Raw genomic sequence first — 27715 nt, forward strand, 5'->3', positions numbered from 1 at the left:
CACAGCGCGACTGTGCTCCTTGACGAGTCCAGCTCGTCATGGGCACAGAAGGGGTTAAATATTTATTGAACCAGTGGGATTCATCCATAAAATATATTTGTTGCAATTATCACTAGACAAAAGCAAATGAAAGCTATTAGCACACCAGAACGGTGAACAGAATAAAAAGCTCCACCATGGTGGTAAAACAATGTATACATGCAAGCACAAAATACAACATAGGGAATTGGTTGTGCTCCTACTATGCAGTCCCTAATTTAAGTGTCTTGGGTGTGTGTGCTATGTACAGCCAGGATTCCTAGTACTGGATGATCGAACCCCGGTTACCTGATGGGAAAGAATGTCGGTCCCCGTGGTTGTCACAAGCTGGATATCCTTGCAAGAAGTCGGTAAGCTGCTGGGCCGAAGCGTCAGTGTGTAGAGAGCTTGGCAATATCAGCAAAGCGCTCCTCTGCCTAAATCCGGAAAGCATCGTGTGCAAGCCGGCATTGTTTTGGTCTAAAGACAGCCATGTCACCCTGTGGATCAAAAATAGAACAAAATTTGTACAAAGAGTGTCGAGGCCTTGTATGCGGCGTTCAAGAAATCGTGCTAATGTTAGGTGAAGCTAAATCTGTAAGCAAAGCAGTTTCAGAGACACTAATTCAACATTATCACACAAAGGTGTGTAAAAGGTTATTGTGTGAAAGCGAAGGCAACTTAAGAAAACGTGCCCTTCATAAAAGATGGCGTTGGAACATGAGATTCTCTCAACCTGTCTTAAGCAGTTCTACATACCATACCCAATAACTTCCTTATACCATCTCCATTAAGTAAGACCTAAAAAGCAGGCCTGGATTAGCTATTGTACCCACACCTGAAAATTGAGTAGTTGTGAGGATTAGAGTTAAGACAATAACTTTCAAGTGCAAAAATAAATTTAGTACGAAAGGCATTATTCTGAGGTTCGTGCTTATGGTAACCCTCCATTTCCTGGATCAAAATGCAAAATTCGTTTGATAAACCACTGGCTTAATTGCTTCAGCTATAGTATCCCTGCGGTTGAGGAAATTCACCAGTGCCGGTTTTCCCCCAGAAATTTGAGTTTTTTCTGCTACACCAAACTCTAAACCATGCCCAAATATAGCAGTGACAGGATTTAAGAGCAATGACTAAAGGCAGCAAGATGAATAATTTGCAGTTATGAAACATGTAATATCCATGTGTACAGTTGTTTGATTTAGCCAACAACGATTTTCCCTTCACTAGAGATTGTTTGCACAAGCAGGCATCCTTAAGATCACATTCATTGATTTTTTAAAAAAAGTAAATTTTAATACCTTAATAATGCCGCCTGCTCCTAGAGTCTTGAGTGTAAATGATATGTCTGCTGTGTTTTAGCCATTTTATTTTTTATATGTAACAGGGCTTTGAATCATTGCAGCTCTTTACCCTCCATTTGAACTTTGACCTTCAAATTAGCTTTAGAGAGAGAGAGAGTAAGAAATTAATACATGGACCTCATTTGGGGGTAACCAGGTGTCACAGCTGCGACCTCTGCCATGCCCCTTTCGACCCCAGGAATTGCCTTTGTGACCCTTGGCCTCAGAGAATACAAAAGCAATGCCAAGAACAAAACAGAAGGTAAACAGTGCTGTGGTGTGTACTGTTTTCTTTCTGCATGTCCGGCTGCAAAACATACATAAGAATACAGCAGTGCAATATGTGCTCTGCTAAATGAAATGTTAAAATAATATAAAAACTGTGCATGTTTAATCAAGGTGTTGCAGATGTTTATTAATGTAAACTTATAGAAAAAGATGTGTTTGGATAAAAACCTCACCTATGTGCCGTAGTGAGTGATAATGCCTTAGGTGTGATGTTAATCAAAATGCATTAACAGTGCTAAAGAATAATTTATGCCAATACGATTATTCACACTGGTCTACATAAAGAAATTCAGGTCGACAAAACCAATAATGTTTTTTACATCTTTTCGTGTCTTTCTGAAATGTTCCATTCATTTTGATTATATATTAGGAAATTACTCAACCATGAGTTTGAGGTATGAACAATTCGCCTTCCCAGTGTTATTTTGTGTTTTAGTGCCACTACACTTTCCTCTTCGAACAAACACATAATGTTTTGTACAATGAAAAATAGAAATGTGTAATGTTTTTATCATGTTAATACCTTATTTACCATGTAGGTGGTATACAACATGGCCGTTCTTCTATTTTAGTCTCTTGTATCATTCTATATTTGAGCACTTCATTCTCTTAATATCAGCATTCACAGTTATTGTGATATCATAGGGATTAAGGCATCGTCACTTCCTAGGAGGATTTAGTGTCAGGTTACATTCTGTCACTTTCTGTGATGTCATTGGTTCAAATGCAATGCCACTTCTGCTACCCCTGGAAATTTGGTGAATTGGCATCCATGAACGAACAGTGCAAATAATGTTCGGTGCATTGTAGTTGTCATGTGGGTTGTCATTTGTAGTACACTTGGGGGGAGATTTACTAAATCTCCACGCAATGCAGAAAAGCCTCCCACGAGGCGACGCTGCGTTGTGCGACAGGGAAGGAGCAGGAGAGCACCATATTTTCAAAGATATGGCTCTCTCCTCCTCTTTCCCTTGCGGCGGCGCTGATTACAGCTGCCGTGCGCCACGCACCACCTTAGCGCCATACCGCTAGGGTGTGTGTTTGTGAGAGTTTAGCATAGGTTTTGTACACAATTCTATGCCTAGACAGTAGGGAAAACTTTTCCTATTTTGTATGCATGCTGCACAGCACGCATGCAAAGTCGGAAAAGGAAGGAGAAATGAAAGCATTTCTCCTTCCTTGTGCCTAGTTTAAAAGGGCAAAAACCAAAGGAAATGATGGACGGAGTGTTGAACATTGCAAGCACTCACCCCCAGTCAACTGATCTGGGTTTAATCCATCACCGTTCTTTAGCCCACTCTGCCACCCCAGTTCAGACATGGCCATATGCAAATCAGTCTGACCCTGTGCCTCATGGGAACAGTCCAGCCCAAACTGCCAAGCCATGTCTTCCCTGGACCGGAAACAAGCTTCCTAGGACCGGTTTCTGGCATTTCAGCCGTCTTCAGCCAGGCTTGCTTGAATCCAGTGGCAAAGTGAGCAAGGGACTCACGTCTGAGCATACCCTGCCAACTTATGGCGAACAAAGCAAAAACCAAAGGAAATGATGGACGGAGTGTTGAACATTGCAAGCACTCACCCCCAGTCAACTGATCTGGGTTTAATCCATCACCGTTCTTTAGCCCACTCTGCCACCCCAGTTCAGACATGGCCATATGCAAATCAGTCTGACCCTGTGCCTCATGGGAACAGTCCAGCCCGAACTGCCAAGCCATGTCTTCCCTGGACCGGAAACAAGCTTCCTAGGACCGGTTTCTGGCATTTCAGCCGTCTTCAGCAGTTTAAAAGGGCACCGTTTTCGCACGCTAAACCCAATCTACTGTATTTAGTAAATTGGGTTTAGGATGAGAAACTTTGGGTGGTGGCATGGGAACGCCCAAGCACCACCCTTGGTACGCCCCCATGGCGCAAAGTAATGCGCCATGTTATTTCCGGAGCTGAACAAGTTTAGCGCTGGAAAGTAAATTAGGAAAATGATTTTGTGCCATTTTGCACCACTTTTGTGACACAAACAAGGTGCAAAATCTTAGTAAATCACCCCCTTTGCGTTCTAAGAAGTAAAATGAGAGTGCCTAGGTGTCAGAATCTATTTGAAAAACCTGGTCGAAGCAGGGGTTACTGGCCCACAAACATAGTGATTGAGGCCTTTTACCACTGCTGTTCTGGGCCTGACCTACTGTGGCACAAACTGAACAACGAGGATTAGATTTATCAAGCATTTGTGCTTGTACAAAGTCATTTAGTCTAAGTACTATTTAGTACTGGAAGGGTACATGTGCTAGACATCACTCACACATCTACGTACTGTATAGTACAAAGGCAGCCTGTTTGTGCTGCAGCACTGGAGAAAAAAAAGCAGTTACATAGCTTAGTAGATATGGCTCAGCAATGCTATCTCCCCCAGAGCAATGAAGTGCAGCAAATCCGATTGCAGCACTGCATTGCGCTAAAATTTAATAAATCGGCTCCCTTGTGCACCACTTCAGTACTTTAACCTCAGAGAAGAAAAGGCAAGTCGTCCACGGATTCTCAGTGAGGTAGATTGGGGGTAGAGACTCAGAACTCAATAATAAACAAATAACATGCAATTATGATTGTCCAATCCAGTTGTACTATAGGATACTGTTAGATTTGGGGGTCTCTAGTTGGCATAGGTAGGAACCTGTGACAAATAGGGACCCTTGTGTCTAGTCAGAGTAAGGGGCTACACTCCTAAACTAACCCCTGCTCACTCCCTTGGTACCTTGGCACGAGCAGGCAGGCTTATCTCAGAGGCAGTGTGTAAAGCATTTGTGAACACATACAGTAATACAGTGACAACACTACAGATGGACACCACACAGGTTGTATTATAAAAATAAGTATTTTTATATAGACTTAACACAAGACCAAACGACAAAAATCCACAATACTGTACTCAAAAATAGTCTCTCAAATGTTATAAAATGGTTCAGTTCTCTCAAGTTGTAAATGCGACACTTTACTCTCAATGTACCTTAGATGCGTAATGCAAAGAAAACAAAATGGTTGCAGGGAAGGTGATGTGTCAGTTCATTACACGCAGGGGAGTGGCTGCGTCGGATCGTTACTGCTGCGCAGGGGAGTTGATGCTCGCTTCCTTACTGTGTGGGGAGTTGATGCGTTGGTTTCTTACTGCTCTTCGGTGCGATGCGACACGCTGGCACCTCGATGGGATACTCTTCTCCGGTGCGATGCGACAAAATGGTGTCTTGGTAGCGATGCGACAACGTTGGTGTGATGCATGCACGCCAGACGGCCGTGCGGCGACTCGATGGTCTTTGGAGCCGCGCCAGGCCCTGCGACACGCTTCTCCGGTGATGCGACGATGATCTCTGTGGCAGCGTCCCGCTTCTCCGGCGATGCGCCTCGCTTCGACGATTCGATGAAGACAGCGGCAGCATTGGCTCGCTTCCTCGGCGATGCGATGACAGCGGCTGCGGTGCGACACGCTTCTCGTTGTTGCGTCGCGCTTCCAGCTCCCAGCGACACGCAGTCTCTCAGAAGGCCCAGCACAACAGCAGGCACTTCAATTCCCAGCAAGGGAATTCAAGGGGGAGCTGGTTGGTGAAGTCTTGTATCCCTGAGACTTCAGGCAGGAGGCAAGCTCTAGTTCAAGCCCTTGGAGATTCTTCTTCAAGTTGATAGAAAGCACACTCAGTCCTTTTCTCCTCTCTTTGATAATGAAGCAACCACTACAGGCCAACCCCCAAACACACAGCACAGGGGTAGTCTCCTCCTTTAGCTTCCTGGTTCTTCTCCTCAGCAAAGGTTTGTCTTGATTCCCAGAAGTGATCTAAAGTTCTTGGGTCGGGGTCCCAATATTTATACTCCTTTTCCCTTTGTTCTCTGAAGGCAGAGAGGCCTTTGCCTAGTCCAAACCAGTTCTGGTCAGTCCTGGAGCACTTTGTTGACATGTCTCCTTCTTTCCTTTCACCGTGCAGGGCAGGGACATCAGACACACCACAGGAGGTGAAGCCAGCATTGTGGAGGGAAGGCCCAGCCCTATTCAGGTCCCAGGTGCAACCCCTCCCACCCATCTAGATGCAGATCTCTCTCTATTCAGCCTTGTGCTGACTCACCCTGTCTCCTGGAATCCCCCAGCCCCTGTCACTCAAACTCCAGACAAGGAATACACAGCATGTTAAAACCAACTTCACTAAAAGATGTATTTTATCATTCTGAGTTCAGGCACACTAAACTCGAAGTTCTACCATGTTCCCTGAGTCAGTTAGGATTATAAAATGTAATAATCAAACTGCCCATTCTGGCCTATGGAGAAATGCAATAGTGAAAAACAAAAATGTCTGTAATTCACTATCAGGACATGCCACACACATCAGGTCATGTCCTACCTTTTACCTACAATGCACCCTGCCCTTGGCCCCACCATAGGGGTGACTAATACGTATAAAAGGGAAGGTTTAGGGACTGGCAAGTGGGTGCACTTGCCCAGTCAGCATGGCAGTACCAGACTGCACACAGACTCTGCAATGGCAGACCTGAGACACAGTTTACAAGCTGCTCCAGTGGGTGGCACAATCAGTGCTGCAAGCCCACCAGCAGCATTGGTTACAAGCCCTGGGCACATGCAGTGCACTGTACTAGGGTCTGACAAGTAAACCAATCAAGCCAATCATGGAGTCACTAATCCATACATCAATTTACAATAGGGAGCACTTGCACTATGGCACTGAACAGCAGTGGCACAGTGCCCAAAGCATCTATAACCAGCAAAAACACGAGGCAACAGCAAAAAATTGAAGGGAGACCCACGCCAATGGTGCCAGGTCTAACAGATACCAAAACAAATGATGATAGAAATAAATTTGCCAATGGGCACAGCATTCTAGAACAGGTACTACTGAGAAAATAGGCAAAAGCCTATCAGGCTTACAATAATCTCACAGGCGCAGGCCTACTGTGATTGGCATAAGCAGACGTCTGTGTCGTTGGCCTGTGGCTTGTCTTTCAATGCTTCAGTCACTGCAACTCACCATAGCTTTTCCTGAAGCTGAAAGGTCCCAGTGTCAGGTGAGCAAAAGTTTAAGGGCACATAAGTTAACTGAGTGTAGCAGCAATGATGTCCCAACACAAGGCCTTCCTTGGGTGTGCATGTGTGATGACCTTCAGTGGTCAGAGGTGTGGTTGGAGGTTCCTGTGGGGGAGCAGGTCCAAATCAAAAGATGCGCTCCCACACAAGTAAACAGCCCACCTTGTGTTGCCAGTGATTATTTGGTCTTCGGTGATCCCCCGCTCGCCGGAAGAGTCAGCAAAGGACATTAAGTATTTGGTATGATTTCTTGCTTTCTCCTTTGTTCATGCCATGTGCTGATTTCGGTTTAATCAGCAATCGGGAAGTGTGCAGACACTTTTCAGCACTCAGGTTAATGTCTCTGTCACTTCCTCTCCTTTTTGGATGCATTATGCCAGTAGTGATTTAGCAGAGATGGGGGAGGCAGGGAAAGCCATTCCAACACTTGGCTCGGCTCCTACATCACTCCCCCTCTAGTTCGGACTTCTGGATTGTCTATTCTACCCATGCACATTCTCTGGACTTCTCTGTACAGTCTCCTGCATGGGTATCTTCCACTCTCTTCCCACAGCAGCCCAGGAAAGCTGTGGTACAGAGGCAGTCCCATTGCTTCTTCAGCAATCTCTTCTAATCTTTCAAGATGATGTCTCCCCACTTCTGGGAGACTGGCTGTGAGAAACACCAGCCCTGGTTCTCAGGTATTCCTCTGGTACTCTTTAAAGTACCTCTTCTTAGTCATGGAGAAATCCAGAAGCAAGTGGAGAAGTTTCTGGCCCACTTTAAAACCATGTTCCAGACAGGTAATGTTGATTCCCCTGTCGGAGTCCTGGAACCTATCCAACATGTTTCTATTCTCTGCCAGTGCTTCTCTACTCTGCCAAGCAAATGTACTGTTTGTTTCAGGGTAGGGTTTCTAAAGCAAGTATTGACGTTGGGAATCTCATACAGGTGCTCCCAAACATGAGCACCATCACACCTAAAGGCCTTGCACTTTGCAGCCTTCAAACTTTGGGAGTAGCACCTCTGGTGGATTTGCCCTGCATAATAAAATTGACTGCTGTCTCCATCTCCCTACACCCTGTGTCAAGCCTAATGGTGGTCCTCAGAAAGGGAGATACAGCAGACCTGTGCTAAAGAAGTAAATTCCACATAACTGCAGTGTTGTCTCCATCTACACCTTAATGTCTGATAATACCCAACAGCTGGAGTACCCAAAACGGATCCCACTAGCTTCACAGTCACAATCTTACATTAAATGTGAAGTTGCACTAAAAGCAGCCATACATAGTCCCATTGCTCACACACTCATTCAGGGATGTAGGTGCAGGGTCCAGACCCATCATGGTAGCAAGACCTTACCAACGTGAGGTCAGTAGGCTTCTCACTCTGAGAGACCAAGAAAAAGGGCTGCCTATAATATAGTTCAGACAAATGGAATGTTACCAACACAATTTCATGATTGTGTCCTAAAACACTGACAGTAGTCTTGCATCCTAGATAGATATGTTTGTGTGCCCTCCACGCCACAGAGCCACCCTCTTGGAGTCAGAATCTTTCGCACCCATTACAGCCATGTATGCTGGGCAAAGAAATCAGTATGTCATTAAAAACAACAGTTGAGTACTCGGAGCAAGGGTGTCTGTAAACCATGCAAGCACATTCCTGTCCCAGCATAAGTAGGTTAGTGTGAGTGCTTTGATGTGTAGATAGTGATGGCGTGTGAATATCTGAACCTAAATCTCTCAGTGAAATCATCATATATATGTCTCTGTTGGTCGTATGGATCTTTGTTAGTGTACTTGAAGCAATGTGAGGGAGCTAACATCAGAAATACCTTTCCAGTTCTGTGAAGCCAATGTGACTTCATAACGAAGACTAAGAATCAGTTATTTCAACCACACAGGCTTATTTTAGAAGATTAATCCAACCGGCATATATGCAAAGCAGGAGTAATTTCAAAAGGTATAACAATACGGTCTGCTGGCCAAAATGTGCCAGTAAATTAAGTTGTAATAAAATACCAAATAGTAACCACAATGCATAGAAAACAGATTAATGCAATAAGGTGCTCCATAAAGAAATGTTCATTTTCTAACATAAGTGTAGGGGAGCATACAAGGTGCCAGCATAAAGTCGAATTTCAGTAGAAGCTCGAGGGAATTACAAGAATGTTTAGCATGATATTTCACACTCACGGAAGCCCAGCAGAAAAAGATGTGTTCCCTCTCAAAGTCAAGACGAAGTTTGACTAACTAGCTATGAAACATCAATTAAAGATACAGTCAGCAGTTTCTAGAACATTCATATCTCATTCCCACCACTGACAGCCAATCAGGTAACCACATTTGAGGGGAGTGGACATATTCCCTAAGTTCCCAACCTCAAATAATTAGGTATGCGACTGTTAACCTTGAATGTTGCTTCATCCTGGTACACAGTGGACAGAAGGCCTTCTCGCATCATCAGGTCCCCACAATTGTTGCCAGGTTTCGTCTCCTAAGCTTCAGTATCTGACGTCTAATACATAATAAGTCTTTCACTAACTAACAAGAATCACGATAACACACCTGCAAAGAAAAGAGAGCAGCATACTGGCAACGTGAAAGCAAACAATTTCAGCTTAGGGCCTAATGTCAAGCTCAGTTAGTTAACTTGAGAGTCCGAATGGATGCACGTTACAGTATTATATGTCAGTGGAAAGCAAACAATCAATGTCAAATGTGAATATGTTTTTAACATGATTACATCAAATATGAACTATCCTAATGCAGTTGTGTATAAACGTCTAGAAATCATATTGGTTACATTTTAATATTATTTCAGTTAACTGTGCCACACACATTAATAAAATTAAACCACACCTTGAATAATAATGTCATATATAGGTGCAAAAATGGATGTACATGAAGTATACACGATGGATCCTAAATTCTGTTGCTCTGTTAGCTAAAGTGCTGTGTTGTGGAGCTGGAGTCTTTTGGGGTGTACAGTGAGGCGTAAAGGGTGCATTGCTAGCAATCAGATTTGCAGTAACGGTGATGTAGTATTACATGTGAGCCATGATGGATGCAGGACAATAGTGCATCAGGTAACAGAATATGCATGAAGTTCAGGGATCATAATTGCAGATGGAATGGCAACATTTTGGCAACTGTGCGTGCTTTGGTTAACCAGATGTAATTAGACAGGAGCGTCATTGTAAAGTTGATGTTAATACCATTTCAATACCTCTTTAGGTTGTATCCAAGGGAGAGGTGATGGCTGCTGGGAAGCAGAGTACTGGTGCATTCGCTCTCACCCCTGAGATGTCCTGGGCTCCGGAAGCAGTGATTCGCCTGTATTACATTCACAACAGCACTGCTGAAGTTATAAGTGACAGCATGAATATCTCTATTAAAGTAAACTTGAAGAACAAGGTATTGTATTGTAGATGCTAGACTGTAATTTTTGTGGAAACAGTGCTTTTATACAATACCAATTTCACAAAGCCATGAGAATTCAATAATCATGCAGCATGTTTTAGTTCGGTTAAAACTTTCCCACCTTGTTTGTGATATGTTTTTGGTATCCGAATCACTGGGAATCACACTCACAGTAAATGTGGCCAAATAACACATAGTATTTTGAACAATAACTGGAACAAAGACATTGCTACCACAGTAGGCCTCGCCAAACCTGAGAACACACTGTAAGTGCCTTACAGATTTCGTTCTAGAGTCACTTTAAAGAAGAAAAATATAAGGGCCATACTGACAAAACTTAGTTATTGTGATTTTATTTCACTGCACGGATTTAACCCTTGGTGTGTTCTGACTATTGTTAAACATCATTGTGTATAACTACTGCAATTGGAAAAAACACAACATTGCATAAATGCAAATTTACCGAATGCAATATGTTACGTAGTCACCACTATGTAATTCTGGTTCAGCCATACATTCCATGAAATTGCCTTTTTTGATTTGCCAATAACTTTTGCCTAAGGACAAATCTGTGCCAAATTTAGCAATTGCCTGGTGTGTCAGCTATGACCTGGCATACCAATTTTTACGCAGATTGACACAGGGAAAAAAATACAAAGGAGATCCCAAAGGTGTAACTCCTACAGTAAAACCTGTTTGACAGATTTACGCCAAACTTGACCTGAAAATAGAACTTGACCCAGAAAGCGTGTTTTTGTGTTGTTGTAAATCTATTCAGTAGTCTTTGTTAGAAATTATTGTTAAAAAGGTGGGCTTAACACGGGTTAACACTTTTGTATGTCTTGGCCATTTTAGCCGGCGGAGGTTAGCGGACTAGATCCGAGGATCTTCCACAGATTTTTTTTTTTTCAAAAAGGCTTCACATTGGTGAAGGGAGCTTTTTGCTCCAGTGAACCACTTTGGGAGCGCGGAGACAAACCTTAGGCCGTAGACCTGGTTGTCTAAAAAATTACTCTTGTGGCCACCATTACAGTACATAAGTCACGATTTCCCCATCTGAAATATATAAGGGGGCAGAGTAAGCAAACCCTGAGTCTCAGGGCATAGTGAGGCGGACACCCAATGGGCACTCAATAAGTAAAAATACATTTTATAATGTGTTCATGTGTAATAGTCTGCAGACAATTTTCGAGTCTGTGGACTCTTCATACATAAAATGGAAGAGCTAATCTGCAGACTCGACTGCTAGGCTCAAAACACCATGGCCTTGACAGCTAGCCCTCAGACTATGGATGCCATCTTAGGTTAATCAATACCGCAGCCTAATTGTCAAAGCCGCCGACTTGCAGCATCATTTTAGACATACTGAGTTTGCAACCTCAAAAAATAGTCTGAAGAGCACATTTGGGGGCGTTTAAAAAAAAAACCTAGATTTATGTGCATGAAAAAATCTCCCTAGTTTTGCCCAGAGTTTAAATCCCCAAATTAGGGGTTAGTTCATTGCTGAAACGCAGATGACCAGCAGATGTAAGCAAGAGACAGCTACATTTGCTCACATGGCACAGTCAAGAGATCTACTAGGAGCATCAACTATAGATGCACCTGACCATATGGAGGGGGAGGAAGATGTCCAGTCCCTGTGCAGAGCATAGGTGACTCAGCAGAAAAGCAGACTGATGTGTGGAAAAAGTACATCAGGTGGCAGAGGGAGAGAGTTCAAGTTGAGGCACAAGAGGGCATACCTTTAGCAAGCATGCCAAACAGAGATGATTCAAAAACATTACAACGAGATCAACCTGCACCTGAGAGTGTTTAAACTCTATTGTTTGCAATGCAAGGTGCACATCTGGTGTGGGGAGCTGAAGAAGCAATTCAGAGAGGAGCAGATTAGTGAACATTACTGAAAGTTCCACCAGTAAAGAAGTACCAGAAAGCGACCATTTACCTCACTATTTGTTAAACAAAGTGAAAAACCACAATAACCCCCCCCCAAAAAAAAACAATCCCACTCCAAAGAAATCTGTTAGTTTGAGAACAACCCACAAAAACATAATTTGTTTCCAATAAGCCTGCAGTAAATTTGGAGCAGGGTCTGGCCAGAAGCCAGATTCTGCAGCTAACCTATGCTGCCCGTACAAAGTGATGCATTGCGAGTTGGGTGTAGGACAGACGTTGGCAGCCCTTGGTGGGTTGGGTGCGGCAGCAGAATGATGACCTCAACAAGTGGTGCTCAGTACCTGCTCAGAGGCCAACCCCTGCTCACAACCCTGTTGCGCACTGCCAAACACCATGCACCATGCAGTTTGAAAATATAGTGTAATGCAAAGAAACACAGAAAATCAATGACAATACATATAGTGCTGGCTGAAACACACAATACTACTGAAATTCTCCAGTTATGGTATTGAACTCACAAAACCAACATCATAACTCATGTTGCCCGCCTTCTTGGAAAGGGCTTATCCCGTTTCAAAAGTTTTAATCAGTTTATGAGTTAATTCCTCCCTTATTTGTTGTCTCATCTTGATTTTTCCAGTAATATGTAGGTACAGGGGAGCCTGTGTTTACTGACAGAGGTTTCTGGACCTCAGTTAAAACTTTAGTTTAACCTCACCTGTTTTCTTCTCGATCGCTTGCTCTTCCGGTACGGTGCTTGCCACGCCCACTGACACAGTCCTCTCATGACTCGCTTCTTAAGGCAGTTCACAGCTTGTCTGCACCGCAGGCACACCAAAGGCATGCCTAAGGCAAGCCCGTCTGCACCCGTCAGCACCCATGGTCCATACCCAGCGCCCATCCCCCTGGTCGTTTTAACGCAGAAGGAGCGCCGGTCTCTCAGCTATTCAAGAGCGGCATTGCAAGCTGTCAGGCCTACCGGTAAGTCTGATGACTGCTCTCTACTGAGTCCCTCATCCACTATAGAACCATCTTTTATTTCTTGTCTGACTTGTAATATCAGAATCATCGATCTTAGCCCTTTAATTAAGGAAAAAATGTCAGGAGAACTCACTCTTTGAGAAGAGTAGCGAACTAGCAGCTGACAACTTAGGTATCAAGTGTGCGCTTAGGAACGCCAGGCCCCTGCTTAAGCACCATTTTGAATTTGGCAAGTTTCTGAAAGGACACCAAACCTACTTGGTGTTCAACACGAAAACTTGGCTGCTGAAAACTTGGGCCCTGAACATATTGCACCGGTTCCTAGTGGATATGCCATCTTTCACTTAGACCTAATACAAGGGGTGAAGGGCTAGAATTAATTTATCCAGATCACGTCCCAGCTGTTTTTTAATTCTGCCTCAGTGGAGAGGCGTGAAGCGCTGTTGTTTAACATCGAATGAACTAAAACTCAGTAATTTAATTGAATGCTCGTCTATCCTCCCCCAAGGCCAAGAGCAGTTTTTGCTGATGAGATCAGCCTGCTCCTGGAATCCCCCATGTTGAAGTCTGACTTAACAGTCATTGCTGACTTTAATTTCCACATAGAAAATAACTTGGATTCGTGAATGGACCTACGCATCAGGCAGAACACTTGTTGGATGGCTTATTTACTAATAATCCCAACATTGTAAACCCCCACTCCCTCCCGCTGACCTGGTTGGATCACGATGTGGTGTACTGGCAGATAAAACTACAATAAAGGCTTCCCCCATTATTATGTATTAAGAAATCTACTAGTCAAGTTTGGCACAAAATACAAGCTACTGAATTAAATCACCTACTTATATATTTTCTGCCTGAAATACGGGTTAATCTAGATCAGGTGGCAGAGGACTATTCCGATTGGATTAGCTCTGCCCTTAACGACATTGCTTCCATCAAACTAAGAGCTAATAATACAAAAAAGGTATCTAAACCATGGTTTGATGAAACACTCGGGCCGCCAAACTGGGATGCAGGAGACAAGAGCGCAAATGGCGTACAGGATAGATATAAAGAGGAGGAGGGAGAAAAACATAAACTCTGCCAAGAAGAATGCAAAAGGCTTTTATTTGTGGCCAAATCAGGATATTACACAGAGCAATAAAACTAGCAAGTGATTCTAAAAAAACTTTCATAAAAACAATAAAAAAGCTGACCCTCTCTACAGCAAGCAACACAGCAGTAAATAACCATGATTCTTGTGACTCTTTAGCTAGTTTCTTTCAGGAGAACGTACTACCATCTTTAACACATTTACCGCTAGCATACATGATAATAACCAACCCTCAGAGGTGGGTTCCAAAATTGCTGGCCCCTTCAGTAGAGCAACTTGCAAAGATCATTCCCATCATTAAATCTGGATCTCCTCAGGATCCCTGTCCCCCAAAGATAGTGCACTCAGCACCCGAGGCAGTAGCATTATATTTGACAAATATTTTTACTGCCATGTTTGAGACAAGAGTCTTTCCTACCCCTTGGAAGTTAGAATCAGTTCCCCCATTACTAAAAAATCAAATTTTAACGGATTTGAATAATTACCATCCGTTATCATGGCTTCCCTAGTCAGTCAAACCGGTAGGGAAGGTAATGAATATGCAACTTGCCTCCTTCATAGATACAAATCATCTTCTTGATGATACTCCATTTGGCTTTAGGCAGGGCCATAGCACGGAATCTGCAATTGTATTGGCCACCGAGGAAATTAGAGCGATGCTGGATGGGGGTAGAAGCGCAGTCCTCATCCTGCTGGATCTGACAGCTGCCTTCGATACGATCAACCATGAGCTTTTGGTTGACCGTATTTGAGAACTCAGGATAGAGGATCCTGCACTTGCCCAATTACAATCATTCCTCTCTGCACGGTAACAAGCAGTGTCCTTAGAGGAGTTATGTTATGTTATTTTATTTTTATATAGCGCACAGATGCCGCAGCCAAGAGGCGTCCCGGCGCTTTTGGAGATGATAAAACACAACACAACAGAGATAACCAGAAGGGAATGAGACTAAGCTGTGGAAAATAGGAAGGTTTTTAATGACTTCCTAAAAAGGAGCAGGTCTGGGATGGAGCGAAGTGAGGCAGGCAAAGAGTTCCAAAGAGTTGCCGCCAGCACCGAAAAGAACGTCCACCCACTCTTGCTTTTTTGAAGCGTGGAACAATGGCTAGATTAGACCCTGCAGATCGGAGGGCTCTGGAAGGGGCATAGTGAAGGATTGTCTGGGTGAGAATAGGAGGGGAGGCTAACTTAAGAATTTTAAAAGTTAAGCAAAGAGCTTTAAACTTAATTCTTTGACCTACTGGTAGCCAGTGGAGATCTTGGATGGTCCGACGAGCAGAGACAAACTTAGGAAGGCCGACCAGCATCCTGGCCGCCGCATTTTGAACCCGCTGAAGGCGAGCTAGTTCTGCCTGATTCACGCCCAAAAACAGAGAGCTGGCATAGTCCAATCTGGTGAGAACCAGGGCTTGAACTATGATCTGTCTGGTATCCGCATCAAAAAATTTGAAAATGGGCAGAAGGCACTGCAGGGCGCCGAAACAGATCCCAGCTACACGTTTGGTGTGGGGAGTGAAAGAAAGTTTGTCGTCAAGCCACACCCCGAGATTTATGACTTCAGCTACAGGAATGGGAACAGGACCCAACTCAGATGGCCACCAATGGTCTCCCCATAGCCCACTTTCCCTGCCAAAGATGATAACCTCGGTCTTAGTGGCATTGAGTTGGAGTCGATTTTTCGCCATCCAACCTGCCACTGCCTTAAGAGCTGACTGAAAGGTAGAGGCATCCGTATTGGAATCACCATTGAGTGCCACCGCCAGCTGCGTGTCATCGGCGTATGACACCATGGTGAGACCAAAACTATGGGCTACCTCCGCCAGCGGCTGAACATACAAATTAAATAGGTTAGGGCTGAGAGCCGAACCCTGCGGGACACCCTGGAGAATGGGGCGAGGGGCAGAGACATAGGGCGGTGAAGATACTTTGAAGGTTCGATCCGTAAAAAAGGAGCGGAACCATTCAAGTGCCATCTCTCCAACTCCTGCCTCCACAAGACGCTGTAAAAGGATCTGATGGGAGACCGTGTCAAAGGCGGCACTAAGATCCAATAGGATCAGTGCCGCCGTCTGACCCTGGTCCAGCATTTTCCTGATATGTTCCACCACAACCAAGAGAGCAGTCTCGGTGCTGTGGCCCGCTCGGAATCTATTCTGGGAATTGTCCAGTATGTTAGCTTCCTGCAGGTGAGAAGATAGAATACGATTCACGTGAGCTTCGGCTAATTTGGCCATCCAAGGGAGAAGGGAGATGGGTCGGTAGTGCTCTGATTTTGTAGGGTCGAGGGAAGGTTTTTTAAGAATCGGTATAATGGTAGCCTGCTTCCAAGCAGTGGGAACACTGCCGGTGCTAAAAGAGAGATCAATGAGACTATGCATAGCCGGGTAGCAACACTCGGCGAGTTCCCGAAATTGAGTGGGTCTCATAGGGTCATCCGGCGACCCGGATTTGACTTTAATCGTCAAAGCTTTGAACTCCTCTTGAGTGGGACTTGGAATGGCTAGTAAAAGTTTAGAAGCCAATGGAGCGCTGGTATTCTCACTGATGGAAGGCTGAGAGAATGACCTGTAGATGGCCTCCACCTTTTCAACAAAGAACGAGGCCAAATCCTCACAATGTGCCATGGAAGCTGTAAAAGTAGCAGCGGTCTTTTTACTAGTGAGGTCCTTGCACACCCTAAAGATAACCTTGGTAGGATTCGTACTATTCTTTATCTCCTGAGAGTAAAAGGCTGCCCTGGCTGTGCATATGGCCCGATGGTACGTTCTGGTGCAGGTCCTATAGGCTGATTTAAGGTCAGCATCATAGGTTCTGCGCCATGCACGTTCCGCTTTTTTACAAGAAGATTTAAGCATCTTAAGGGATTCGTCGTACCAAGGGCTGGAGGGACTTGATCTAGTCTTACTCCACCTGGCAGGTATAAGAGTATCTAGTGAGTGGTCTAACCACTTACAGAAGCTATCATAGCCAAGGGAGACTTCCTTGGGGGGTTGAGGGTGGTGCTTCATCAAAAGATGGTGAAAGTGCTCTAAATTCAGGTTTCTCCAGGGACGTTTGAGAATATCAGGAGTGTTGTTTCTAGGGGAAGGGATGATAGTGGTGATATGCGTCTCGATCAGATAATGATTGGTCCAGGCCATAGGCTTGGGCTGGAGCACTGAGATATTGGTTGAGATATTCGTCAGGAAGGGGTCTAGCAAGTGTCCGCCAGTATGAGTCGGTAGTTCTACCAGTTGGATTAATTGGAAAGCTTCAAGATCAGCTAGGAGGCTATAGACCGAGTTGGAGAGTGGGGCATCCATGTGCAGGTTAAGGTCTCCAATGATCGTGAAATTAGTTGTTTTCATGACTAGGGAGGAGACCAACTCCAGGAGGCTGAGACGGAAAGCGCCCTCGGGACCGGGAGGCCTATAGATTAGCAGTCCCGAAAAAGTGAAGTGGGGATTTACTGTGATGTTGAAATGCGCGCTCTCGCATCCTGCTATGATGGTAGGATTCCAGGCGCACGGATAGCAAGTTTTTACCGCAACCGCGATGCCTCCGCCTCTAGCATTACGGTGATGCGAGTGCATGGTGTATCCCACTGGGAGGGCTAAGTTTATGACAGCCGTAGATTGGTCATGCAACCAGGTTTCGGTGAAGAAGAAGATATCCGGGTTCTCATCAGTGATCAGAGAGAAAACTTCTTGAGAATGACAAGCCAGTGATCTCACATTCAGGTGGAACATTTTGAGAGTAGGACGGGTATCTAAGCCCAGAGCAGGGTCTGGCATATGGACCATAGGAGCTATTGATTGGAGACTCAAGATAGCCAGCGGTTTCGGAAGTTTGAAGGAACAGGTAGGACACTGGTAAGGCCCACTAAGAGGATCCAGGGCGCCATGATGGCAGCCACTTACCACACGGCGCAGTAGACGCAGATCTCCAGCAGATATCATCCTGGGAGAGCCAGAGTAACCTGCCCTAGCCCTGCCTTAGCGCTGACGGGCGCAGACGGGCAGGACTCTGACGAGACTCAGGCGTAGGGAAGGCATGACCGCTACGTGTGACCGCTTCGCTCCAGGCGAGCTTTAAGTAGGCGAGTGGCGGTGAGAAGCGCTAGCGCGCTAACCCCCAAGCAAAGGAAGGGAACAGCCTTCCCAAGATGGCGTCGTCACGTGACCCAGGAGCCCCGGAGCCCGGACCCGCAAAATAGCGGTGGTTTCACTCAATATTATGTGCGGTGAGGGCCAGGGGGGGTCGCAGCAGCAGATTAAAATCAGGGGGAATGAGAGCAAGAATAAACACAAATACAAAATTGGGTGATTTTAAAAATAAGCGCGAGCCACAATACAGCGCTTATCCAAAAGATCTCTGCAAACGCGGTGGTCACCTTCTCCAGGCTGACCCCGTGTCAAAGCTCACCTTAAGTAGGCGAGTGGCGGTGAGAAGCGCTAGCGCGCTAACCCCCAAGCAAAGGAAGGGAACAGCCTTCCCAAGATGGCGTCGTCACGTGACCCAGGAGCCCCGGAGCCCGGACCCGCAAAATAGCAGTGGTTTCACTCAATATTATGTGCGGTGAGGGCCAGGGGGGTCGCAGCAGCAGATTAAAATCAGGGGGAATGAGAGCAAGAATAAACACAAATACAAAATTGGGTGATTTTAAAAATAAGCGCGAGCCACAATACAGCGCTTATCCAAAAGATCTCTGCAAACGCGGTGGTCACCTTCTCCAGCCTCAGAACCTTATTTTCTATCCTGTGGTGTCCACCAGGGCTCTTCGTTGAGCCCCACAATGTTCAATCTATACCTAACTCCTCTGGCCATGCTCATAAAATCTTTCAGTCTGATATTAGCATCGTATTCCAATGACACCCAAATATTAGTTTCCTTGCCAAAAATGATGTTCATTCCTGCGGCATATTCAGGAACTGCATGAGTGAGGTACGCAAACGGATGGACTGCAACTGCCTAAAGTTAAATTCAACAAAAACTGAGGTCATTCTGTTCTGGTCCCCAGCTTGGTGGGTGTCTGAATTAGGATCACTTCCCACAACTGCCACAACATTTAAAAATCTGGGGGTGTTACTGGACAGGGGATTAAAATAGAAAGATCATGTACATAAAGTCCCCTCATCCGCCTTTCATGCTCTCAGAGTGATTAAGAAGACTGAAAAATTCGTACCCATCGATCTCCTAAAAACATTAGTAATTGCACTACTTGAGTACTGTAACAGTCTTACCCCGACTTGCCCAAGGGTTCGCTAAAGGAATTACAAACTCTGCAGAATGCCGCTGCTCAGTTCCTCTTGAAAATTCCAAAATTACAGTCGGCAAAAACATCCATCAGTCAACTTCATTGGCTCCCAGTCAGGGAGCACACTATTTTCAAGGCCTTGTGTTTGGCCTATAAGACCCTTCATGGGCAGGGCACATCCCACTTCAAGAAGAATGTTAGATAGTACACCCCCGGTAGGACCTTGCACTCCAGCTCTGCAAGGTGCTTAGTGGTGCCTGCATTCAAACGCTCCTGCTGGGCCAGAAGAAGCTTTTTCTGGTCCACAGCCCTACATTGGAACCATCTTCCCTATGAGGTGATAGCAGCAATGTCGCTGTCTGGTCTTAATTCCTAAAAACTTGGCTTTTTAGCTAGTAAAATTAGAAACATTATAACTGAGTCCGACTGCCCTCTTGTTTCGCATAGCGCCAAGAGACCTCCGGGCAATTGAATGAATGAATGAATGAATTAGCATTTCTAAAGTGCGTAGCTACCTGGAGGCATCCCAGCACTGAGACGGTGGAAGGGGACACCTAGGGAAAAAGCCACGTCTTTAGCTGTTTGCGGAAGGCCAAATGATTGGATTCCTTCCGCAAAAGAAGAGGGAGCGAGTTCTATAGCCTGGCGGCATTATAAGAAAAAAGCAGTCCTCCACTTCTGGCCTTTTTGATCCGGGGAACAACTGCTAGGGAAAGATCGTTTGAATGCATTTACCTATTAGCCCGATAGGGTTGGACCAAGGAGAGATTAATTCCCTCCAAGCGACCTGTGAGCAATGCACAGGACTTTGAACCGGATTCTCTCCTGAATAGGGAGCCAATGTAGGGACCGCAAAGCGGGTCTTGCCAAATGGCGAGACGGGATCCCCATGAGCATTCTTGCTGCACAATTATGCACTGTCTGAAGTTTTACAATTACCGAACTAGGCGTGCCTAAATATAGGATGTTTCCATAGTCAATCCACGACAGGACAAGTGCCTGAATCATCAGTTTTCTAGCCCGGAATGGAAGAAGAGGGAGCACTTTACGGAGCATCCTAAGGATGCCGTAGCACGAGGCCGCAACCTTCCTGGCCTGAACTTTGAAACTGAGGTCCTGGTCCAGCCAGACGCCAGACTCTTTCTCTCAGTCTTTGGGACAGGGGGCGGGCCCATGCAGATTGGCTACATAGTACTTGCTTTAAAGTTAATTTGGTCTCCAAGAACCATGAGCTCAGTCTTGTCACCATTCAGTTTCAGATGAGACAGGTTCATCCAATTGGCGACTTCCTCGAGGCAACGGCGAAGGCCCATGGACACCTGGTCGGGATGATTCAGTGCCACAACCAATGGAGTGTCATCAGCATAGGTAACTATGTGAACCCCAAAGGGAAGCACAATATCCGCCAGCAGAGCCTTGTAGGGATTAAAAAGAGTGGGGCTCAGGGACAATCCCAATGAAGAGGCAGAATTTTTGAGACAGCCTCACCCTCAAACACCTGGAAAGATCTTTCCTCCAAAAAGGACTGCAGCCACAACAGGGCTGTACCGGTTACCCCCAGACCTCCGAGTCGGTGAACCAAAATTTGATGGTTAACCGTATCGAATGCTGCGCTCAAGTCTAGGAGGATCACAGCAGAGGATCCTCCGGCGTCAAGAATCTTTCTGGATTCCTCGACTACTGATAGTAACACAGTTTTGGTACCTTGGCATGGTCAAAAGGCAGTTTGAGAGGGGTGGAGGAGTTTATGAGATTCCAGGTAGGTAGAGAGTGTGAGGTTAACATATTTCTCGAAGCGAGATAGGGTGGTAGTTACTCAAGCAGTCCGGGTCCAGATTAGGTTTTTTTCAGGAGGGATTTTACCATAGGCCTTTTCCATTGGTGAGGGACTTTACCTCTGGAGAGCGAGGCATTAATCAAATCAATAATAGTTGGCACAACTATATTGGTTACCAGCTTCAGACTATTGGGGGGAGCAGGATCACATGGCGATCCGCTCTTGACCAGCATTAAAATAGCCTGGAAGGATTCCTGGTTAACAGGGGAGAAGACCTCTAAGGAGTGTCCCTGATCCGGCAGGCCAATATCCTCCTGATGGTGGTTAAGGTGGTAATCAACCGAGGGGAAGGAGGAACATATAGATTGGATATTGTAATAAAAGTAGTCTGCGTGTTCATTGCATCGATGGCCTGACACATCCAGGGTATCTGAAGGGAGGGGGGCCTTAAGTAGTTTTTTCGCAATGCGAAAAGTTTCCAGAGGAGAGTTGAAGGCCAGGGAAATCCTCTCCTCATAATACGAGGCCTGAGCCCTTTTAATTTCTGTTTTATAGGTTCTGACTGCCTCCCTATAATCCAATTTCTTGCTAGGGGAAAAATCTTTCCTCCAAGCTCTTTCCAATTTTTTACACTTTTGTTTTAACTGCCAAAGTTTGGGGGAATACCAGGCCATCTTATTGGGCTCTCCTTTCACCAGAACCAGCTTTTTAGGAACGACCCGATCGAGAGTACCCTCTATCCAACAGTTGAAGCTTTCATTGGCGACATCCGGATCGGTATTCAGGGTTGGCTTTGACCTTTCCAGTTCCCAGACCCTCTTGGCTACAGGGAGTTTGGTCCAAAGACGGGACTAAACTTGCGTAGGTCGGGTATGGAAAGTCATATTTATAGAGTTCCATGAAAATGGAATCAAAGAGTGGTCCGACCAGGGTAATGGAATGGGCTCTTTCCCAAATATATCCTCCAGATTGGAGAATATAGGGTCAAGGAGGTGTCCTTTAGCATAAGTCGCGGATAGGACCTTCTGAGAGAGCTGATATGCAGCAACATCCTGAGTTCAGGTGCGGCTAGGGAGGTGGAGTCATCAAAATGCAGATTAAAGTCTCCTAACAACGTAATATTCGCCGCAGTACTGGCAAGGTTTGCAGTTGCATCCAGTAGTGATTTACAGAATTGACCATTAGGTCCGGGTGGGCAATAAATGAGAATACCTGAAAGGGAAAGAGTAGGGGTGAACCCAATTGAGAAGTGGAGATTCTCAGTCTTCTACCAAACTGCTAAACAAGCGACAAGTAAGGTTCTGATTATAGATGATAGCAATACCGCCGCCCTTGCCTGTCGATCTATCTAATCTCTGAATCAGATATCCTGGGGGCAGAGCTTCCACAACATCTGGCTCTGAGGCTGTATTAAGCCACGTTTCAATGAGAAACAGCACTTCAGGGCCATAATCTTTTTAAAAGAGAGATCTCAGCCGTGTGCCGGAGTAGAGACCTGCAATTTAATAGCAGCATATTGTAAGCTTTCTGAATTGGAGGGGGGGGTGGGAGGGGGGGGTTGGAAAGAGAGGGCGAGAACTTGAACGAACAATGGGAGCAGCCTTAGGCAGACTCACTGATGGGGATGGAGTGGGGACAGTTCCCTCCTAAAGTCTTATTTAGCTGTCTCAGCTGCACAGCAGTATAGTGAAACATATTTTGGGGAGAAAATGCAGGGGGTCTGTCCCCTGGTCCTGGCCGGGCGCAGACGGGCGCAGTTGGGCTTGGCTTTGGCGTGCCTGCGTGTCATCTGGCGTTTAAGAGCCGAAAGAGAGAGCAGGCGTTATTGCGCTTAGTAATAAGACTCCTCATTTATTCAATCACCTTTGGAATCACCCACTCTTTTTCTATAGTCAAGGGTCAGAGACTCAGTATAGGCACTTGCAAAACTCAGCAGAGGCAATGCAGAGGGAATTTTACTCTTTAAGCAGGTGATTTATTGAGTCTTCCCCTGGGTGGTCATACCCAGGACAAGCTGCAACACCTTCTTCTTTAGGTTGGCTGTCAGCAGAAAACGTATTTGTTTTCAAAAGGGCTGTAGCTGAATGTGTTTGTTTTATGTTGTATGCATTATTGTGCCTATTAGAATTAATGGCCCACTCATTATGCGGGCCTAAGTGTTGTTCTTCGCAGAGGATGCCACAGAAACATTCCAGCTAGTGTTAAACATTGTCTTCTAATGGGTGTTACTTGATGACTGGGTAAATATGGATGTCTCTTTTTGAGAGGAAGAGGTTGGGTCTGGGGGGTCTAGCTTCTGCAGTGTTTGGTGTGTGACAACCCCCAAATAAATGGATTCCTGGCTTTGTAGTGGGGTCTGGGGGAGGGGGGCAGAGTCAGGTCTGCTATTTCTGTGTTAGTTTTCTGTCAAGAATAAAAGATAAAACAGTTACTTTTAATGTAAAACAGGAAAGAGAAAGACGGAGACATACATCTGGTGGCTGAATTTCAAAATGTGAAACCAGATAATTTGGATTCACTATAAGCTTCCCTGCTTGTCTAAATTGTCTGATCCTAGACAAGCATTTTATTTCACAAAGCCTCCCTTTTCTTTATAATCACGAGAGTACTTTTAAATACTCTGGTTCAGGATGTGCATTGTACAAGCACCTGTTATGTTTGATTTAATAGACTTTAATGTTGCTCCATCTATAATAAGAATCTAGTACATTTAAGACATTAGGGTTTACATGACTACAGATCAGTGCTTAATTTGAGCTGGTGATTTCTGGTGCTCAGCACCGGCCCTTAATCATCAACACCAGCGCTTTTCATCAACACCAGTTATGGATACATTCATTTATGGTAGGCACTCGAAGAATAAGTGATTTGGCCAGAAGCACAGGATGTTGAACCAACCTGAGACTCAAACCTCCAAAAGGCAGCTCTGGCCATTATGCCACATCCTCTCCCTACTTTCATAGTTAGTAGTTGGTTCTAATTTAGGCGGCACTAACAGGGCAAATGGGCTGGTGCTGCCTCCTGACAATAGCCCTGGCACCTATATTATTACAAAACTAACCACTGCTACAGACTTGCCTTTTAGTTCACTCATGACATTGCCAAGTGGGGAATAGGGGCTGGAGGAACCATAAATGTCCCAAGTTCATGTTTTAAAACCATCACTTTTAATAAATGTCTGTCTATGCAGTGATATAATCTGATTACTAAGGCGAAACTCCTCCGCATAATAATGAAATTCTCTTTTTTGAATTTAGAAGAGGTTGTATCATTTTATTACATTATGTTAGTTGCACAATATGCATGTCAAATGTTTTCATGGCTTGCCTTGTGCATGCGCTCTTGAAGCCAAGCTAGACCTTTGTCTCTGCAAGCCCTTTTCATTTGCTGGTGTGCCCACTTCTATTTGCAAAGCGGACTACATGGGGCTGTCAGTCACTTGCCAAAATGAACTGTGAACATTTAAATTAAGTAATCCAAGGGCAGGAACACCAGTCTGTTGTGTTACACAGCAGTCACAAGTTTGTAGGGAGAACTACCAGGCTGACTTGAGGCAGGCAGGGAGGAACCTAGCTTCAGGGTGGTATTTGGGTTTGTGACCCCCAAATGCATTTTTGACTTGGTGGTTGTGCCGAGGGGTTGAGTTGAGTCTGCTATGTCTTTGTTGGCTTTTCTCGCCACTCTCATTTCAATAAGAGCTTTTAACTTGTTCCTTATTTGGAGTGGATACTTAAATATATATGGTGATTGGTTTTCCAAACAAATAGTTAACCTGCAACCATAGAACTACCCCTTGAAGCGATGCAAATTTACTACATTTTGACATTCACAAACATAAGCAGTAGTAGGCTTTGAAAGCTGTGTCAGTCTCAGGTTTCCAGGCATACTACTCGCAATCATACAACCAAAAGGTGATGGTATTCATATTTGTAAATAGTCTAACCAGTTGCAATCGCTTGGAGTAGCATACCAGCCCATTGCTTTAGCTCACTGTGCCGTTCTAGACAGAGGGTCACCTAATGCAAATCAGTATGGAGCCTGTCCCTCATGAAAATAATTAATCCCAACCCTAAGTCATCTCACCAACCCAACCTGCAGCCCACTGTTTTTTAGTTGGGCAACTTGAGATTCCACCCCCCAAATATCACTGACTAAGTTATGCCCGTGACTCATACCTACGAGCCACTTTACGATTTTACCAAAGTCCAATGAATCTTAAATGATATTGAAAATCGTGACGTTTTATACGAATCAGAAACTAGAACACATTATTAAACTTAAAATATAAATAACCAGTACACAGGGCCCTACTGGCCGTACTGGGCACATGCATTTCCCCTAGAGACTGGAATGGTGGGGGGCTGGTTTTGTTACTGAGGGCTGGTTTTGTAGTAGTGCTGCAATATCAGCCCCCAGTAACTAAATCAGTAGGCCAACATAATCCACTTGGCTTTAGGGTGATGTGACCAGAGCCACCACATCACAGTGTGAGCTGAGCGCTGTTGTTTTAATTTGTTATGGGTTTAAAAGCATCTGTTGCAGAGTTCCCTGTATATCCAGCAGTTTTTAGAAAACAGCAAAAGTGCCAGGATATCTGTAGTGATTAATGTTCCTGTTGGAGAGAGATCAGAGTTTTGTTTAGTGGCAGTTTTGACTCATTTAAAGTAGCGCAGAGCTTTATTATATGCCTGCTGTAAAGAGTATGTACTATGCAGACCACAGAAATGTACTTTATGTGCATAGATCAATGGGTGACTGCTTTTGTCACAAAGCTCCTTTTGTTACTAGCAGTTCATAAGTTACAATTGTGAGATATAGCACAGTGAGCTATGAACTGCCATCACAGAGCTGCATGCAAACTGCGTGGTTAGAAAGTTCTGTTTTTTTCCCAGCCTTTCATTGTCCTAATGTTGGTAAGTAGGGTTTGTTTGGGTAGAAATACATTCTTATTAGTAAAGAGAACCCCAACCACTGTGATACATTTAGAATTCTGAGTTTGTGCTTCTCCAGACCAAGCACTCTTAAAAATGCCTACCAGTATGGAGGACATGTGAATCCTACTCCTTGTAGTCCCCTGTGTCCTATGTAACATTTCATTTTCCACATACTGATTCATACATGTTTGATTAATTGTCTATGTTTGTGTGTGTGATGTGAAGTTCCCTGAAACCCTACACTCGTATAAGAGAAGCTATAAATCATATGTTTTACATGTGAGAGCGGGGCAATAGAGAGATATGGGGCACTGTTGGGGGGTAATAGTGAGGAAATCAGTAAAAGGCCCCAACAAAGATTGTCGCACTGGGTGCCATCAGTACTAAATTCCTACAGCCAGCCCTGGCCATCCCTCAGCGAGAAGCCCCCTGCCCACAAATTGTTGCAAAGTGACCTCATCTTTCAAATCAGACCTCAGAGGGTCTGGGGGTAATAAATGGCCACCGTGAAAGACTAAATTGCCTTTTCAGACGTTCCTGTGTTAATCACCTAATGATTCAGAAATTGAGGAATATATGTATTGTGGTGTGATTAGAGGAAGACATGATTGACAAACGTTGTTTGCCTTGTTACTACTTTAATACAGAAATTGCATTCCAATAAGGGAGTTTTAAACTGCACTTTGATGTTTTATATGCAGCCTTTCTAGTCGGACCTAAATCCCACACAGGTGAACAATGTCTAATTATAATTGTTGGCGTGGCTGAGTATCCTAATGCACTTTAAGGTCATCATTTACTTTGCTTTAAGAGCTAATACAATTGAATATGTAATGATAAATGTGTTGTAGAATGCAACATTTTTGCAACCCCCACCCCCTCCCCACATTTTCTTGGGGAAGAACCACCTCCTCCCCAAACCCTGGTCAGGATTGCTTGCTTCCCACGCACCGTACAGCGAGCTGGTCTTCTACAAATTGCCAGGGTTGCTTAAGGTTCACTGTCCAGCCCTGCCGGTCCACATATGACATCAAGGGCGTTGCAAACACCCCGCTTTAGCCGCTACATGGGGGGGGGGGTGTACTTTATGGGCCTCTTCTGTCTGCACCTCGGCAGACAAATGCTCATCTTTATCGCTGAGATATAGCAACAACAGAAGAGCAAGCAGGAACATGGAAAAACGGCACTTGGTAAATAGAACAGGGAAAGAAAGAAGGAATATCGGAAGGAAGGCTGAAAATAAGGAAGTATGGATGAATGAGTAGGTGGACGAATGTGTATGTGGATAAATAAATGAAAGGAATGGTGAATGATAGAGGAATGAACAGATGGAAGGATGGCAAATTAAAGGGATGGCTGGATGGATAAATGAGTGAGTGCCTAAATGGATAGGTGGATGGACAGGTTAAAGGATGGCAGAGCAAAGGGATGGATGGATGAGTGAAGGGACAGGTGGGTGGATAGGCGAAAGGATGGCAGAGTAAAGGAATGGATGGATAGGTTAACAGAATAGGTGAAAGGATGGCTGAGTAAAGGGATTGGTGGATGAATGGCTTAAAAGATGAGTGAATAAATGGCAGACTGGGTGGATGAATAGCAGAATTGACGAATGGAGGGATGGATGGCAGAATGTATGGGTGGATGGCACAGTGGATGAATGGATGGCAGAG

The 27715-nt window shown here is 44.8% G+C and overlaps 1 protein-coding gene across 1 annotated transcript in view; it reads left to right on the forward strand.

The window, feature by feature from the left end:
• LOC146817360 (CD109 antigen-like) overlaps nt 1–27715 on the forward strand; it is a 1044213-nt gene that overhangs the window by 589134 nt on the left and 427364 nt on the right. The window contains exon 14 of the mRNA XM_085610952.1: nt 9939–10118. Coding sequence (XP_085467078.1) covers nt 9939–10118 — 180 coding nt within the window. The remainder of the gene's footprint in view (nt 1–9938; nt 10119–27715) is intronic.

This window comes from Triturus cristatus, chromosome 6 (assembly GCF_964204655.1).
Source record: "Triturus cristatus chromosome 6, aTriCri1.1, whole genome shotgun sequence".
NCBI classification, from domain to species: domain Eukaryota; kingdom Metazoa; phylum Chordata; class Amphibia; order Caudata; family Salamandridae; genus Triturus; species Triturus cristatus.